At 47.4% G+C, this 16,528-nt stretch overlaps 1 protein-coding gene across 5 annotated transcripts in view; it reads left to right on the plus strand.

Annotated features, from left to right (window-relative positions):
* MDGA1 (MAM domain containing glycosylphosphatidylinositol anchor 1) overlaps nucleotides 1-16,528 on the plus strand; it is a 151,458-nt gene that overhangs the window by 61,861 nt on the left and 73,069 nt on the right. For all 5 annotated transcript variants that reach the window (XR_011738280.1, XR_011738281.1, XM_071806126.1 and 2 more), the window contains 3 exons: nucleotides 2,915-3,184; nucleotides 3,585-3,914; nucleotides 7,077-7,370. Coding sequence is in view for 3 of the 5 variants with exons in the window: in XM_071806126.1 (XP_071662227.1) it covers nucleotides 2,915-3,184; nucleotides 3,585-3,914; nucleotides 7,077-7,370 (894 nt within the window). In the remaining 2 variants the exon portion in view is untranslated. The remainder of the gene's footprint in view (nucleotides 1-2,914; nucleotides 3,185-3,584; nucleotides 3,915-7,076; nucleotides 7,371-16,528) is intronic.

Genomic DNA, 16,528 nt, shown 5'->3' on the forward strand with positions numbered 1-16,528 from the left:
CCCTCTTGTATGCACATACAGCCTGCCTGGAGGCAGTGCTTGCACCAGCATGTCACTTTTCTTCCATGTTGCCTTGCCCAGAACTGGGCAAGGTGAGTGTTGATCAGCACATCAAATGCTGCCACAGCCCTGAATCTTAACCAGAGCCTGCAGGACCTCTGGCTTGTGCTCCCCAACTCTGACATCTACTTTCTGGACATAGGCTGGTCTCAGCCTTTCTGTGGCTCTGTCAGGGATGGATGGAGACTCCCAAGCAAGATATTGCATCTGTCAGTTTGCCTGTGCCCTGTGAACCTGAGAACCTGAGACCAGCTCAGTGTCAGAGGGCAGGAACAACTGTTTGATGTCAGCTACACTCAGCTGACAGACTGTTAGTGACAGAAGTGTGTCCTGCCTGACCGTGGTGAGTTGGGATATTGCATTCCTGGGCTTCATGGCATCTCATGAAATCACCTAAAGCTTGGAGAGGCTGTGCAAATCCTTCCTTTGCCGATTAGCGTGCCTTAACTCTTGCACACTGTTTATAAGACTCCAGCAAAGAGACCTGTCAAGAGCTCTGAGTGTGGGCTGTGGTCTCCTGAAATTCAAAAACTTCAGCCACTGTCCTCAAAATGGCCAGTGCAGGTGGCAGAGCACTCACTTTCTTCCTTAGGCACAGCTGGCCACCTCTGGCACAAACAGAATCATAGCATCATTTCAATTGGAAATCACTCTCAGGATCATCGAGTCCAGCCATAACATAACCTAACACTGTCACTAAACCATGTCCCTAAGAACCTCGTCTAAACTCCTTTTAAACACCTCCAGGGATGGTGACTCCACCACTTCCCTGGGCAGCCTGTTCCAGTGCCTGACAACCCTTTCCATGAAGAATATTTTCCTAATATCCAATCTAAACCTCCCCAGCACAACTTGAGGCCATTTCCTCTTGTCCTATTACTTGCTACTTGGGAGAAGAGATCAACAAATAGCATGCACTGTGGCCAGGGAGAGGACATTTGACTCAATGCATCAAAGCAATATTCCAGCATAGCAGTAGTTGCGCTGTTAAATTATGGTGTTGGTTCTGAGGAGTGAGTAGTCCTCCTTGCCCTGTTTGTATGGGCTGTAATTCAGAGATCCAACACAAATCCAGCACAGCTCATTAACGCTAGGTCCAGGGAGAGAAGAGGCAGAAATAATGATGCTGTTAAATCAGGCTTCATGAATATGGAACAATGTCTTATTTTGCATTATTATGGCTGTTACTTAAAACATACTCCCTGCCTTTGTGCTGGGGATTGCTACTTTCTCAGCTGCATCTGGATGGAACCAGTGATGATGCTGACAAGGGCTTTAAAAGGCTTTTCATGGGATGAAATAAAGAATACAAAGGGAAGGTTTTTGGATCAGTTGCTGGTGTGCCATGTAGTGAGAAGGGCGCAGAAGTAAAATAAAGAAAAAAACAGGTACTAGGGTGTTCAAAGGAGATGTTGTTTAGACATTTTGAATCAGTCCTAGTTGTTCAGATGTACATGAGAGACAATCCCTGTTACTTGGTCTATAGAAAAGTATATTTGACACCTCTGGAGGCGAAGGAGGTGAAGTAGGTTAGGAGTAGGTGCAGAGCTGCTGGTCATGATCTGTTGTGGTGCAGACAAGTCCTGGTCCTCTGTGTCAGGCTCTGAGCTGCAAGGGCCAGCTGCATGGCAAAGGCTTTGCCTCTCAAAGACGTTTAGGTGGGTGTGAGAAGTGGACAGGCATATTTTATGATAGCTGAGGTCCTTTTTTAAATGATAAACCTTCCCCAAAACTCCTTCTTGAAGTGACAACTCTGTGGGAGAAGTGGTTTAATCCCAACTGTCCTTGAACACAAACAGCTGTTGGTTTCAAGCAGGCTTCTTTGAGCCTGTCCTTTCTCCTTCACCTCTCCATCAAGGTGGAGCTCTGGTGGTCAGGCAGAAGGAGCAGGCTGTGTCTGGGCATGGACCTGGTGCTCTGCCTGACCTTCCCTTGGGACTGTGAGAACCATCCAGCAAACACAGACATCCCAGGGAGCTTCCCAACATGCTTTGTTTCAGGTCCTGAGATGCCAAATTAAATCCATGGCTGCAGCTTCCTGTGCCTTGTGACACTGAATCTTCTGTTCTCCTGCCTTTTTTTTTCCTTTTCATTCTCAGGGCTCAGTCCATTCTGCTATTTCTGTCCAAGGCATAAGCAGACTAACTGGGACTCATACAATACTGTTGCAGCAAGGGGAAAACAGGTGCTGTAACAGGAGCTACCAGTCAAGCCTTCTCTCCAGGGCTGCTTCTGCAGGGCCTGCCTAGAGTCAGGGGAGTTACACACAGGGAGAGCAGGAGGCACTGAGGTGTCTGCAGAGGAGTGGGCTGGTTGCCGCGCAGGTAAGCAGGGCAGGACTAGAGTGGCTTTCCATTGCCCTTCTGCTATGATGCAGTTGCTTGCCTCAGGAGTCAAGAAGCCTCTAGCCTTGGGTTTTCCGTTGCCAGATTTTCTCTGATTACCCCTTCTTCTGCAAAAGGAGGCTGTTCAGATTTTTCTTCTGACCTGAGTCCTAAGCCCTTGAGAACCTGCACTGAACACTGATAAAATATCATACCTAGCTTGTGCCACAATCCTAAGCACTAGTGATGGAGTGGTTTAGGTATGACCTCCATTCTGGGATGGTGTGAGGTCCTGCCTGCAGTGTTTCTGAACCATAACAGAACAGAACGCTCTAACTCAAAGAAATGATAATGATCATGCTTTAGGTTCACAAACATCTTGTATTTGTAATGAATTCATGGATTGTTCCAGCTGTCCCTACTCAAACCAGCCATCTCCAAGAACAAATCCTAGCAAGTATGAAGCTGTGTACAGGCAAGTGGATGGGTAATTTTCAAGCTCAGAAGTGTCCCTCTTTGTCCCCTTCCAGCCCCACCTGCTCTGAAGCTGTCTGTCAATGAGACGCTGGTGGTCAACCCTGGTGACAACATCACTATGCAGTGCTCTCTGACGGGTGGTGATCCACAGCCAGAGGTGGTTTGGTCTCACTCTCCTGGCCCAATGCCTCCCAGTAGCCTTGTGCAAGGAGGCAACCTCACCATCTGGAGGATCCGTGTGGAGGACTCGGGCTACTACAACTGCACAGCCATCAACAATGTGGGGAACCCAGCAAAGAAGACAGTGAACCTGCTAGTGCGGTGTAAGTTGCTCTTTTTCTCAGAGCATGGGTTTTCAGAGTGGAGGGGGTAGATTTGTATTTCTCCTGGCTTCTCTTGCACAGCTGAGGGTGAAGGTGATACTTAGCAGCAATTACTACTCTGCAGAAATGGCTCTGCAAGCTTGTGTGCTCCCAGACCAACAGCTGTGCTAGCACTGCTTGCAGCTTTGTCCTGGGCTATAGCACTGTCCTGGGGTGGAGAATGGTCCCAGCCTGCTAGATGTGAGCCCCTGGGAATATTTTGTGGGAACCTAACCGTGGGAGGTCTTTGGACAGATTTTGCATGGACGTATTGTCTTCCCGAGGAGCAAAGAGCTGTTGTCCTGTCCCATGCAAGACACTTGGCTGTCCCTAACTGGTTTTGCACTTGTGTTCATCCCAGCCATGAAGAATGCCACGTTTCAAATCACCCCTGATGTGATCAAAGAGAGTGAAACCATCCAGTTAGGGCAGGACTTGAAGCTCTCATGCCATGTAGATGCTGTCCCCCAGGAGAAGGTTGTCTATTCCTGGTACAAGAATGGGAAACCAGCCAGGTTCTCAGACCGGTTGCTCATCACCCGGAATGACCCCGAGCTTCCACCTGTGACCTGCAGCTTGGAGATTATTGACCTGAGATTCAGTGACTATGGCACCTACCTGTGCATGGCTACCTTCCAGGGAGCACCCATTCCTGACCTCAGTGTGGAGGTGAACATCTCCTCAGAGACAGGTGAGCCTCTCTGTGGCAGGTGGGGACCTCAGGGGAGTGGTTGGCATCACTAGCTGCCCCTCACCACCATCCCTCTGGCTTTTTTGAAGGGCCTCACATGACTGTCTTGAATCCCAGTGGGAAAAAGTATCGTATCCTCAGACAAGCATTGGGCTGAGACTAGAGATAAGTAATAGTTACAGATCCTCTGCCAGATGTGTTGTGCAGCAAGCACATCTTCCTTCATGTTTTCTCCCTATGAAAAGTCCCGAGTGCAGCCCAGTCAAAGCTACAGAGGCAAGTCTAGAGTGTGATGGCTCAAAGAAAGCTCCAAATTGAGAAAGAAGTAAGAGGGTCTGGTATTTCACCGAATTTCAAATGTCCTTTTGCTCAGAAGGGGAAAAAAAAAAGAGAAAGAAAGCTACTTGGAGATTGGTATCATTTGTCACAGCAAATTGTGTGAAGAGCTTCAATGTTTACTGGATTGCAATTGCAATCTGTCTTAGGCACTCTCTGTAGGAGTCCAGGTATTATAAATGCCCCCCCTTTAAAATCAGAGTCAAAGCTTCACCCCATGGCTTGCTGAAGAGAGGACTAATTTGTACATGTGTTTGTCAGTCACCTTGGGGACTGAAATGCAGGGTCTTCAGGGCTGCCTTTTTGCTTCTGGGGGAGTGGTGGGTCCAGCTCTGCTCTCCATTACATCATGTCATCTTACTGCCTTTCCAGGACCTTGACAGTTCAGCACAAAGCAGCTTTGGGCCAGTAATCTGATAAGGATTCCTGAGGGGGCCAGCTGGTCACAGATTTTGTCCTGAACCTTCACCGAACATTTTTTCTTAGTCCCTGGTTGTGTTGGATCCATTGATCAGACTGGTCCCAGTCTTGACTCTCGACATTGCTCACTTCACCCCCTCCCTCAGCAGAAGATGCTGTGACTGCTTTTGATGCTTTGGGAAGCCCTTGTCCCCCAGCAGAAACAGTGGGGCCAGCCTGCCCCAAATGGGACCATGCCCAGTGCTCATTAGCAGCCTGGAGACTGAACCCAGACTCTGCCATGGACCCACAAAAAACCAAAGGGTGGTGCGTCCCTTCTGTTGGCAGCACTGGCAAGTAGGGCTCTCTCTCTGTGCCAGCAGGCATCAAAACCTGGGGAGCCCCTTAATCCTGGTGCAAAGCCAGCTCTCCTGGCCCCATGTGGCTGCTGCCTCCAGGTGCAATCCTTTTTGCCCAAGATCACTAGATGGCAGAGTGCAATTGTGTTTAAGACTGCAAGGATAGGAGGTGGCCAAGGGCTGGGAGATGCCATCAAAAGGCTGGGCAGTGTCTGTTGGCGGAGGTGTTGGTCCAAGAGCCAACTGGCCACGGCTTCAAAAGAGATTTCTGTGGTGGCAAGTTGCTCTGTCTTCTGGCCCAGTTTGTGGAGGATGAGCCCCACATGCCTATGTGGATGCTTGGTAAGGGCAGGAGGGCGGCCCGGCTGTTTAGATGCCTCTCTTTGGCAACCTGGGCCAGCAGGACTGCTTTGTGACTCAGGGAGTGAAACCAGGCGTCTCCAATGGGGCTGCTCTCCATACGGCCGCTGAGACCATCTAACATGTGGCATCCCCATGAACAGACATGAGCCACCTCCAATGTGTGGTTCTGACGTGAAAACTCAGTGGACTTCCCCAGAGTGCAGGGTCAGAGCAGGAGGACAGCAGCAACGGGTCCATGTTTCCCCACTGCGCAAAACCTGAGCTCACCAAAGTGTCTGCCTCCAATGAGAGGCTCTGAGGAGATAGCTTTAATTAGAAGAAAAATCTTCAAATGCAATCTAGAGCTTTTCCCCATGGAGAAGATTGCCTCTCACCAGGTGAGAGGCTGCCAGCAGTGCTGGGTGCCAAGAGTGCTGTCGTCCCTTTACACAGTGCGGGACAGGGTGTGATGAGATTCCCCAGCCCACAGGAGACCTGTAAATTGAAAATGTGGCCTCCCTCTTGCATAGGGAGGTTACTGCAGAGGCAGGCTGTGCTGGAGGCATCCTAAATTTGCTCTTAAAGCAGCTGTGGGTTGTAAAGTGTGCAATTACTGTAGCACACACTCCTTTCTGGAGCTGAATTGAGCTAACATCGGTCAGACCAGCTTGTTACAGCCTCCGTAGTTCTAAACTTTGATTTAAATGGAAACAAAGTACATGGCCCTTGCAGTTATGGAAGTGTCAATCCAAGTGTCACCACTGTCAGCAGGAAGGGCTGAAAAAGGAGTTTTCAGAAAATGATTGTGACCGTATTTACCTCCATAGAACTGTTAACTCTGAAGCCTAATACAAATGCCAGTATTACACAGGTTTTAGCACAAACATCCCCTTCCTGGCTTCTTGGTGGAGTTGGGGATGTGAAAAACAAACCTCTCCCCACTGGCACCTCTACTCCCTTTAGCTGTAGCCATTGGGTTTCTTGTGAGCTTTGTTAATCAGCAAAGCTTTGTCAGTGTATAGGTGGCTATTTTTTGAGTGTTACTGTGCCTCCTGCTCTAGCCGTGGTTCACCAGCAGTTCTACTGGGTGAGCTGTTCCCAGCCTGGCCTGGAAAGGAGGCCAGACATAACCAGTGCACTGTAAATTTCAGTGTAAAGTAAGCAAAGACACTTAACAGAGCTGGCTCCTTGCTGTTGGTTAGGAGCGAACAGAGATCCTGAATGTCTGATAAGGCTGGAGATGTGATCTACAAGCACTAATCCTATATATCTTGGTTTCAGTCTGACCTGTGTAAGGGAACTAGATACCTTGGCAGATACAATTTCTATTTCTTGGCCAAAAGACTGCAGTGCCATTTGGAAATTTGCTGACCAGAAATGGAGAAATGGATCAAATGTGCTTTTACCCATGGGTTCATCTGTGCTAGCTCTGCTGCTGGAAAGCATTTTGCAAACAGAGGGGTAGGAGCTGAGAGAAAGTCGCAGTACAGCTGGTACTTGCTGTTGGCATCGAGATAACATTGCTAAATCTTCCTTGGTACCCCACAGCTCCAGACATCATGTAGGATGACTTACATGAGCAGTATGTTCCCACAGGAGTTGCACTGGGTCAAATGGAATCCTTTGGGCTTTATGGCTGGTGTGACCTGAACATAAGCATCTTGAGAATGTTCCTTGCTTGCTGGATACTAAGTGTAAAATTATTCCTTTCCTGTCTCCCTTTTAGTGCCACCAACCATCAGTGTCCCTAAGGGTCAGTCCACCATCACCGTCCGGGAGGGCTCCAGGGCTGAGCTACAGTGTGAGGTTCGAGGGAAGCCCAAGCCACCCATCATCTGGTCCCGGGTAGATAAGGAAACCCCCATGCCTTCAGGAATGATGACGATGGAGACATACGATGGGAAGCTGCGCCTGGAGAGCGTGAGCCGAGAAATGAGCGGGACCTATAAGTGTCAGACAGCCAGGTACAATGGCTTTAACATCAGACCCCGAGAAGCCTTGGTGCAGCTCAACGTGCAGTGTGAGTACAACCATACAGTACTGGAGCACCTGCCTGAGTGCCTGTGTGCACGAAAGCCTGTGGGCTGAGCAGGGTTGACACGCTTAGTACTGCTTTCACGCAGAGTTGACCTTTCTTACTGGGCTGAACAGACACATCTCTTTTGTCTGGAGACCTTTGAACAGCTTGTGTTTAATTGCCTTGGCTACACAAGGCTGAGGGCAGGATATACCGTATGGCCAGCGTGTTGCAAGTGGAAAGGAGAGGTGTTGTGTGTGTTTGTACGTAATGCTTTCCTTTACCCTACCAGTGGATGAGTGCAGAACAACAGTTTTACAGGTGTGTGTTTGTGTGCATTACATATATGTAAAATACCTTCAGGGTACGTTAGCAGGATTGTAAGCTCAAAAGGTAGTGAATGAATGTTAGTGAGATTGTTTCCACCCCACAACCTTTGCTTCAACTTAGTTACCCTAGCTGTTATTTCTCAACATGCCTGAACCATTTATCCTGAAAAGCAGCGTTATGCAGACCCTAATATGGACTGCGTAATCCCAAATGGTTTCCATGCAGTACAGCTGTGAGTAATGGAAAACTGATTCTTAGCATGTGGTGTATTGAATGGTTTCAGCAATGGGTGATGCTCCCAGCCCTGCTTGAAGGTGATATCTCTTCATATAGGAGAATATAGAGGGAGGGATGCTGCTGGTGTCTGCATTGGGTGACTGTCTCCATCCTTTCCCTTTAGTGGTTTCTCCCTCCAGAGGAGTGAGTGCCTGCTCAGCTCCCATGCTGTTGAGGTGTGTTTTGATGCATGGGGGTCTGTGCTCTCTCCTTCAAGACTTTGACTCAGACATGGAGAAGGAAGCTGGGTTAAATGCCATGGTCTGGAAGGAGCTGTGGCTGTAGGAATAGCCCTTCCCGCAGACCTCGTCCCATTGGGACAGCACAATGGCTGAACTCCTGTAGAGTCTTCTGAGCAGCGTGGATCTGGCAGGCATGGGATAGGTATGGAGCAGGTTAATATTCACCTTGGCACACTGCCTCTGGGCTGTGACTGACGAGCCTCCAAGCACAGCACAGCAGTGCTCATTAGACATGTTGCAGTGCACCTCCCGGGATGGCTCCCTGGGAAGAAGAGGAGTGGGATGGGAGCGGACAACCTGGTTGAAGCCGACCAGACACTTATGCTCACAGATGTGAGCTGCTGTGAATGCAGCGGTAATGAAGGTGTGCAAAATCTTGCAGGCACTTTGAATATTCTAAGATCCTCTTCTAAAATTATGTCTGTCCATTCAGGAGCATGGCAGGAATTAAATTACAGTACAGGGACAGAGAAATGTGTGCAGATTTCCATGCAGGTAAGTATGTGGAGAAGCTTCCCTTAAGCAGGGTAGAAATGTACATCTTAGTTTAAGCTGCTTTGGAAGACGGGCTGTGTCAGGCATATGGGGCATGGCAGGACATGGCAGGAGGGGTGACTCCTGGTCACCCCAGGAACTGATAGGAGATGCAGCAAAATGTCACTCAGGAGCAAAGATCCATCAGACCTGCTGGCGTCCTGTTTGGTGTTGGTGTTTGAAAGCTGTGTGGTCCTCGCTGACCCTCTTTGCCCCTGCAGAGGGAGCAGCAGTGCCAAACCTATGATGAATTCAGGTTTACTAGGTGGCCTGGAGGTTGATCACAGCCTTGAATCGTAAGCAGGACATGATTCCCCATACAAGAAAGACGGTAGGTATGAGCAGAATCTGTTCTGGGGCAGAGCCTTTGATGTGAGCCACAAGAAGGCAAGGATGTGATGAGTTCCTGTGTAAAGATAGTCTTCCTACAGCTCTTCCCAAGGCCAAGCAATACTTTATTGTGATCTTGCCCAAGTGACGGTGACATGGTCCATGCAGCAACCCACCCAAATGGACCTCTTCTGTTTTCCATCAGTTCTATGCACCCTTAGTTGGAGCTGGGAGCATACTGAGTGTTTGTGCACCTGCACTACTGCCTCCTCCCCAGACACTGTGGAAGGAGCTTACGGTAGCACTGCCTGTTCTGTGCCTGAGCAGACAGCTTTGGTTTCGGGGCTGTCAATTTGCTCCTTCCATCAGCATGAAAAACAAGCTGCGAACCAAGAAAGTAGGGCAAGAATTGCCCTTGTTCCCTTTATAGGCTAACTGCTTTCCCCTCACACACACATGAAAACCCAGCAAACACCACAGTCCCTGTTTGTCTCTCTCCTCCTTGTCTGCACATTTGGAAGGAGGTGGGTGCCACAGCAGGGGCTGCTGTGGTTAATTGAAACGCTGCTCTCCCACGTGGCTAGCTCATTAGTCTGGTGGCATGATCTGGAATTCTCATCTTGTCAGAAATGGGGATCATGTGGCTTCTGCAGCCTCTGTGATGAATGCTTCCTCTGCATCCCCCAGCCCCTGCTTCCCAGGACACCCCATTTTTAGGTGGGCTGTGTGTCCACACAGGCGTGCATGCAGGAGTGTGTGTGCGGGCAGGCGTGCCTGGTCATGTGTCGGTGTGAGCTCCTTTTGAACCGGCTCACTCGAGGGAAGAGCGAATTCTGGGTGATAATGTGGTTGTTTCTCTGGTTTGCTCCAAAGCTAAAGTTGCAAAATCAATACAGCAGATCTGATTGGATGTCAGAAGCTGTTTCTGTGTTTCTCTTTTCTTTTTCTCCCCTCACCCTTATGCATATAGTGCTGTATTGTGACAAACTAACACAGAAATAGGCTTTGCCAACTGGACTGCAGTTGTGGAAAGAGAATGAGAAGGGAAAAAAGAACAAGTCCGCTGTCAAAAAAAAAAAAAGGAAAAAAAGTGTTTGGACTTTTTTTTTTTTTGTATTTGCAAGCAGAAAAAGTTGCTCTTCTTTTATCTTCTGAGCTGTAATTGTCTATCGTCAGCTCTGTGACAGGCCGGATGGTCTGTTCCCTGGACTTCTTGGTCTAAACTGTAGAGCTCTGGAAGATGAATAAGTTCATGAAAGTCCTTGCAGCCTTATAGCTCTGTGGTTAGGATATATTGGTTATATACTGGTTAGAGTGAAAAACTGGGCTTGTCAGAACCACTGGGAATCTGGGTCCCACTTGGAGTGACAGTTTCTTGTTGTCTTTTCTTGTAACTTCAAAATAGGAGTAAAACTGACCCATCTCCAAGGATTTGTGAGGTATAATGAACATAGCACTTTGAAATCCCGAAATAAAAATAGTAATGGAAGGTCAGAATGCTGTTGTTAATGATACCAGTGTTATTGCTAATGCTGTTGTCAAGGGGTTTTTCAGAACCAGGTATTTGCTCAAGAAAAATCACAGCAGAAAAATGAATCCTATGCAGAGGTGGGTTTAAAAATCAAGGCTGGGTCACACTGTATAGGTGAGATAGCGTAAGGCTGTAGAGCACACACTGGGCTTGAAAATATGCAGCACTCTGGGTTTTGGAATACAAATTGTCCTTTGAGTCAAAATGTTTGAAAGGAGGAAAGAAAGTATATGTGTGTGAATCAGTGAGCCGGATGCTACCTAGGTACAAATTTAGCAAGTACATAACTCATTGCAAAAATGTATTAGCCATGTATCCTAAAAGCGTGGACGAAATAGGATTTCTGTGAATTACAAAGATTAGTAGTGACTCTAAACTCTAGCTGTTTCTGGAACTGAACTTTGAGATAACTGTCTTATCATGGTTGATATTACATTTACTCTGTTAGAGCCTCGTATAACAGTGTGGTGTAAATTGCAGTTCTGGTACATTATCCTGTTTGAATGATACGGTGTCAACTCTGGTGCCTTGTCAGTCCTGAACAGCATGTCATAAACTGCTGGACAACTCAAAGTCCAGCTCAACCCTGCCCTCCACATCCCACCTAATCCTTGATACATCTACTCCATTATTTTCCCACAGACAGGTTTATCCTCCCTCACAGCACTCACTACTTGCTATCTCTGGCCCTTGCTTGATCACCTGAATGGGTTCTCCCTCTCTGGATAACCACCAAAGCCTGGTAGCAGAGCATCCCTGTCTCCTCTATTGAGAGTTGTTAATAACTTCACCAAATTCTGATGATTGGATAAGCAGGCTTTTGCTGGTGCCATTTTTGTCTTTGGCAGAAGTCTTGACATCTCTAAGTGCCCAAAGAAAGGAATGAAGAAGGAAGAGGGGATATTTATGTAGAGTTGGCCTTGTTTTGGAGAGTCAGTTCTGAAAGATGATCCTGTTTGTAATCTTTGGGTCACAAAGCTAGTGAGATCTTGGCAAGAGAAAAGACTAGAAAAGGAATTAGCCTTAATGTCTCCTTCTCTGGAATAACATAGCCTGCAAATTTGTCCCCTTCTGGATCCAAAATAGTAGTCCACAATTGTCTGTGATTTGCCTCCAAAGGATTAGGCTTATTGTCCTTAGGTAGCATTTTGCCACATTAAGCAGCAGGTGGATTATTGTGTTTTTTTTTAATCTTCTAAGTGTAGTGAATATGAGGTGTAATCAGGAAAGCAGACTGACAGTCACTTTGGAGGGGCAGTTATTGTGGTGAACAAGACTTCAGGAGACATTGCATATTCTTAGACATAGGTATTGGTCTAGGGCCATGACCAGCAGGTCTGGCTCTGCCCAGATCTGGAAGGCAACTAGAATATGTCCTGCTGGGGCATCTGTTGCCCTTGTCATTTAAACTAATGTTCAAGTGGGCATAGTTATGTTTTCCTATTCAAGCTCACATGCTGGCAAATGTCATTGCTGGTCACACACTGTTGACTCATTCCTCCTTAAAATCCTGCTGAACCCATTGGCAAAGCTGTACATCAGGTAAGGAACAGTCAGCATCAATTTCTCCCATTATCTACCCTGTTTTCCCCAAAATAAGACAGGGTCTTATATCAGTTTTTGCTCTAAAACTTATTACTTTTTTACATGGATAGCTGCCTGGACACTGTTTAAATTGCCTTTTTTTATGGACTGTAGCTAGGGCTTATTTTTGGAGTAGGGCTTATATTTTGAGCATCCTCAAAAACCCTGAAAAATCATGCTAGGGCTTATTTTCAGGGTAGGTCTTATTTTCAAGGAAACAGGGTATGTAGCAAACAAAAGAGCAGGGAGGAGGGGAAGGGGGTGATCCTGTAAATAAGTAAGAAGCATTGCTGGATCCGCACAACTGGAAATGGAAATGCATTAAGCTGTTTCAATCAACTTGAAGCCATTGCTCAGTGTTGGTGCTCTTTGCTGGTTCTCTGTCACCTCTGAAACATAAGCTTGGATATTAACTGCTCCATTAAAAGCATTCTTGAGACATGCTCCTGGCATGGAGATGGTTCTTCAGAGTGGCTAGGACTGGGTTTTGGCTCCTGAGAGCTCCCTGTGGCTCTCCTTGCCTATGTGCAGGGAGTCTAATAGAAATGAGACTGTGGCCAGAGCTGACCCATGTCTGTGACTGAGCTGGCTTATCTGTCTTACTGCTTGGCCATGTGAGCGGGAGTATGGAGCCATCTGCTAAGAATTTTAGACTTGGCTGATTTCATTTCTGAGTGTATTTATTAGTAGTGACTGTTTTATTTATTTATTTATTTTAATTTTCATCAGCATAGTCTACCCTGACACCCCCTTCAAGCTGAGGAGTGCAGTTCAGGACCTAACTTGGGGGCAGAACATGACTTTTTTTTTTCCTACCCTTGCAGTGGCTGGGACTTCCCCACCCTTTCATTTGTGCTTCAGGATCCCAGTTCTACATGGTACAGGTCTTGTTCTCAAGAGAGTGAAACCCCAGGTTCTCATACCAACCAGAGCTCTGGGATGCTCTGGTTCATTTTAAACCATCAGAGGCTTAAGAATGAGCATATATTCTGGGAAAGGTGTGTCAGTATTCAAAGCCATGGGAAAACTGTGCCTTCTGCAAGTTCAGTGTTTGCAAACCTGGAGACTTTCATTAGCAAAAAGAAGAGAACCATTTGTAGTCATGGTCATGACCTCGAACAACGTGTGTGAACAAAGGCTGACCCAATCTCTGGTCTCACTTTGATGGAAATCCTCCCTCTTTATCCCCTAATTTGTTGTATGGAGGTTTGTGTGACTAAACTGAAAGTATACAGGTTATTTCTGTGTTTTTATTGATACACAGAACCCCCTCACTCCCCCCCGAAAAGAGCAGAACGTTTTGTTTCTGATTGTCAACACACTTTCCGCTAGCAGTGTTGTGGCTGGGATTAAGTTGCTTAGAGCTTGTATTTGTGCACGTAGCCCTGTCCTCAGCGATACGGCGTTAGGATTGCTCACTCCGTTTCCCAGTGCCTGGGCTGCTAATAGCTAATTAGAGTTGTCAGTCTAAGGACAAGCTGAAGGAAGAATCAGTTTTACTCCGTCATGGCTGTAAACCCAAATGGCCACAGTTCTGAACACAATAACAACCACAGAGCCTTAGCTGGTCTCAGATTTGTTTTAACAATTAACATAACTTGGCCCTGGCAGGTGGAGACTGTGACAGCACTTAACATCCGTTTTAGATTTGGTCTTAAGATGAAGTTGCACCAAAGGTCGCTGAAAAAGAGGATGGCTCCTGTTTGTCTAGGACTTGTTGGCCATAGCCTCCTGCGAATCTCATGGCATTGAGGGGCAGGTAGTCTGACATGCTAAGGATGCTTAGTTAAAACCGCATTCTTTGTAACGAACTTCTTGTTTGCAGAGCAAAGCCCCAGGACTCCCCGTGCTGCCTTTTTTGTAGCATTTGGCATATGCAGATTTGAACAAAAATGTCTTTCATGGGGTAAAGTAATTGTATCAGTTTGGGCTGCCCTTAATTTTTCCCCTCAGTGTGTAGCAGTTAAGACTTGCTCTGCAGGACCCTGGTCTCTTCTCTATTTGCTGTGTTGTATGAAAGTTTCCCACATACTGCCACTCACTGAGATTTTCTTGGGAAGTCTCTCTTGCATCCTGACCGCTTTTCCGATTTACCTCTTTGATTGAAATTGGTGTGACAGAGCATGTCTGCACGCTGTGGTGGCCAGGAGATATAGGAGACTTGAGACATAAAGCAAAAGGTCCAGATGGCAGGGAGAATTCACCGGAGCAGTGGAGGCTGGGAGCAGATTTTGCAAAGCTGGCATGTTTGCGCACCACACGTCAGATGCGAAGTACCAGGAGGCCTCCTTGCTGTGCCCTGGGTAAATGACCATGAAAGAGAGGATGATACCCAGATATGTGCATCAGAAAGGTGGGAGCCCTCCTTGAAGAGGGGACCTGGGTCTGCTACATAATATGGCAGCCTGCCTGTGCTGCTGTTCAGCCTTTGTGCAGCTCCTTGCTCATCTCTAAACACCTCTGTGGTCGTAATGATAGGCTGAGTGAAAGTTTCTGTGAGAGCTCCTCACCTAGAGAGATGAATTTATTTGTTCAGAGGAGAACTGGTTTAAATCAGCTAATCCATTTATCAAATATTATTAGGAGAAACAAATACACTTTGCATAACTTGGCCATTATCCTGGTTTTTGGCCAGACTATTCAGGAAGTGCAACTTAATTTTACCAGGAGAGAGAGAGATTGAAGCTATCCAGTTTTGTCAGGAGAGACAGGAGCTGTATAGACCCAGTGGATAGCAGACAGTCTTAGTCATCTCGCTGTGGACAGCTGCTCACCTACCGTGACCCCTTTCACAGCTGAACACCACGTCTTGCACTGTTCTAATTCAGACATTCCTTTTAAGGTTTTCCTGCCATGGCAGCTATTTTCCCTGTAGGACCTAGCTATATATCAACTTGTGGGATAAAAAACAACTCCAGAATCCTCTCAAATGCTTTGTGCTGAGCATCCCACAAGGCTGTGCATGTTTGGGTCTCGCCCAAGCATGCCCTTGTCTTTAAGCCACAGGAGCACACTGCTGCTGAAGTACTGTCAGACATTTTCCCAGTGCTTCCCATCTTACCGTTCTGAAGAAACTGCTTTGTTTTTGAGCCCTGTTGTTGTTGCCTGAGTTTAGGGCCAGAGGTAAATCACCTGTACCAAAGATCTCTGAACTGTGGTACAGCTGGTCGTACCCAGACTCCATCGAGGCAGCTTGGTTGGAGGGAAAGGTTGTCCTGGCTCTGCTTCTGTTTGTATAGGGATGCAGCACAGGTTTCCATCTAGCATACACTGTGAGTACTTCTGCCATGTACTTACCTCCAGTCAGCAGGTCAGGAATGGTGAGCTTGGCACAGCAGCTGTCTCCAAGCTTTCTCTCTTGTTCTGTGCAGCACTGGTACATGTCCAGAGGATGTGGCAGCTGGGCCAAGGCAGAGAAATTGCTACGGATCCTGGAGTGTGAGAGGGTGGGATATTCCCCGCCAGAGGTGAGGGACAGCACCAGAATGTGAGTTTATAGGGAATGCAGGAGGGAGAGGAGGAGGTGGTACCTGCTTGTATGGGTTCAATGCAGTGATCGTATTTGAAAAAGAAAAGTCTTGATTTTGGGCCTCTAGACTGGAGAAGAAAGAAGAGAGCTAAGAGAAGGGGAAGGTTTGTATATATGTTCTAGCAAAAGCCTGCCGCTGACACGTGAGCAGAGTAGATTTGGGAAGGACTGTGCTATATGCGGTAACACTGGCATCAGGAGACATGAGGCAAGGGAGGTGGTAGGTGGAGGGAATTGGAAAACTGCTGTCAGTTCTCATGTTTTAAGGCTGGGGTCTCAAGACAGGAAAAAAGGAAATGCCCTGTCCCTATAAAAATTTGCCTCTTAGTGACCAGGAAATAGGCATGTTAGTGCCCAGCTGTGGGGAGAGAGAGGCCATGGACCAGGACTCACTGGAGGAACAGGAAAGACACCAAGCTGGCAAAAAAACGACAAAACCAAACAGTTAATTTTCTCATTATTTACTCTCAGACTCTGCACAATAGCCTGAGGCACAGAGAGATGCAAACATCTGCCCATACCTGCAGGAGGGCATCAGACATCAGACCTGACACAGGACCTGTGCCAGGGAAGCAGGAGCTCTTTTTCCGCAGCCTCTTTCCGAGAGAGGGCTCTGTGGTGCCATGCCATTGTGCCTGTGGCTTTGCTTTTCTCTCATGATTTCTGGGCCATAAACCATGTCAAGCAGCACCTATGAAGGTGCAGGAGCAGGGTCCTCTGCTATCCTGCACTTACTCCCTGTGCCCTGGGACTGGAGCAGGGCTATTTTCTCCTGCGCTACTGGAGGACTGTGGCAGGCGCGTGG

This window comes from Patagioenas fasciata, chromosome 3 (assembly GCF_037038585.1).
Source record: "Patagioenas fasciata isolate bPatFas1 chromosome 3, bPatFas1.hap1, whole genome shotgun sequence".
Taxonomy (NCBI): domain Eukaryota; kingdom Metazoa; phylum Chordata; class Aves; order Columbiformes; family Columbidae; genus Patagioenas; species Patagioenas fasciata.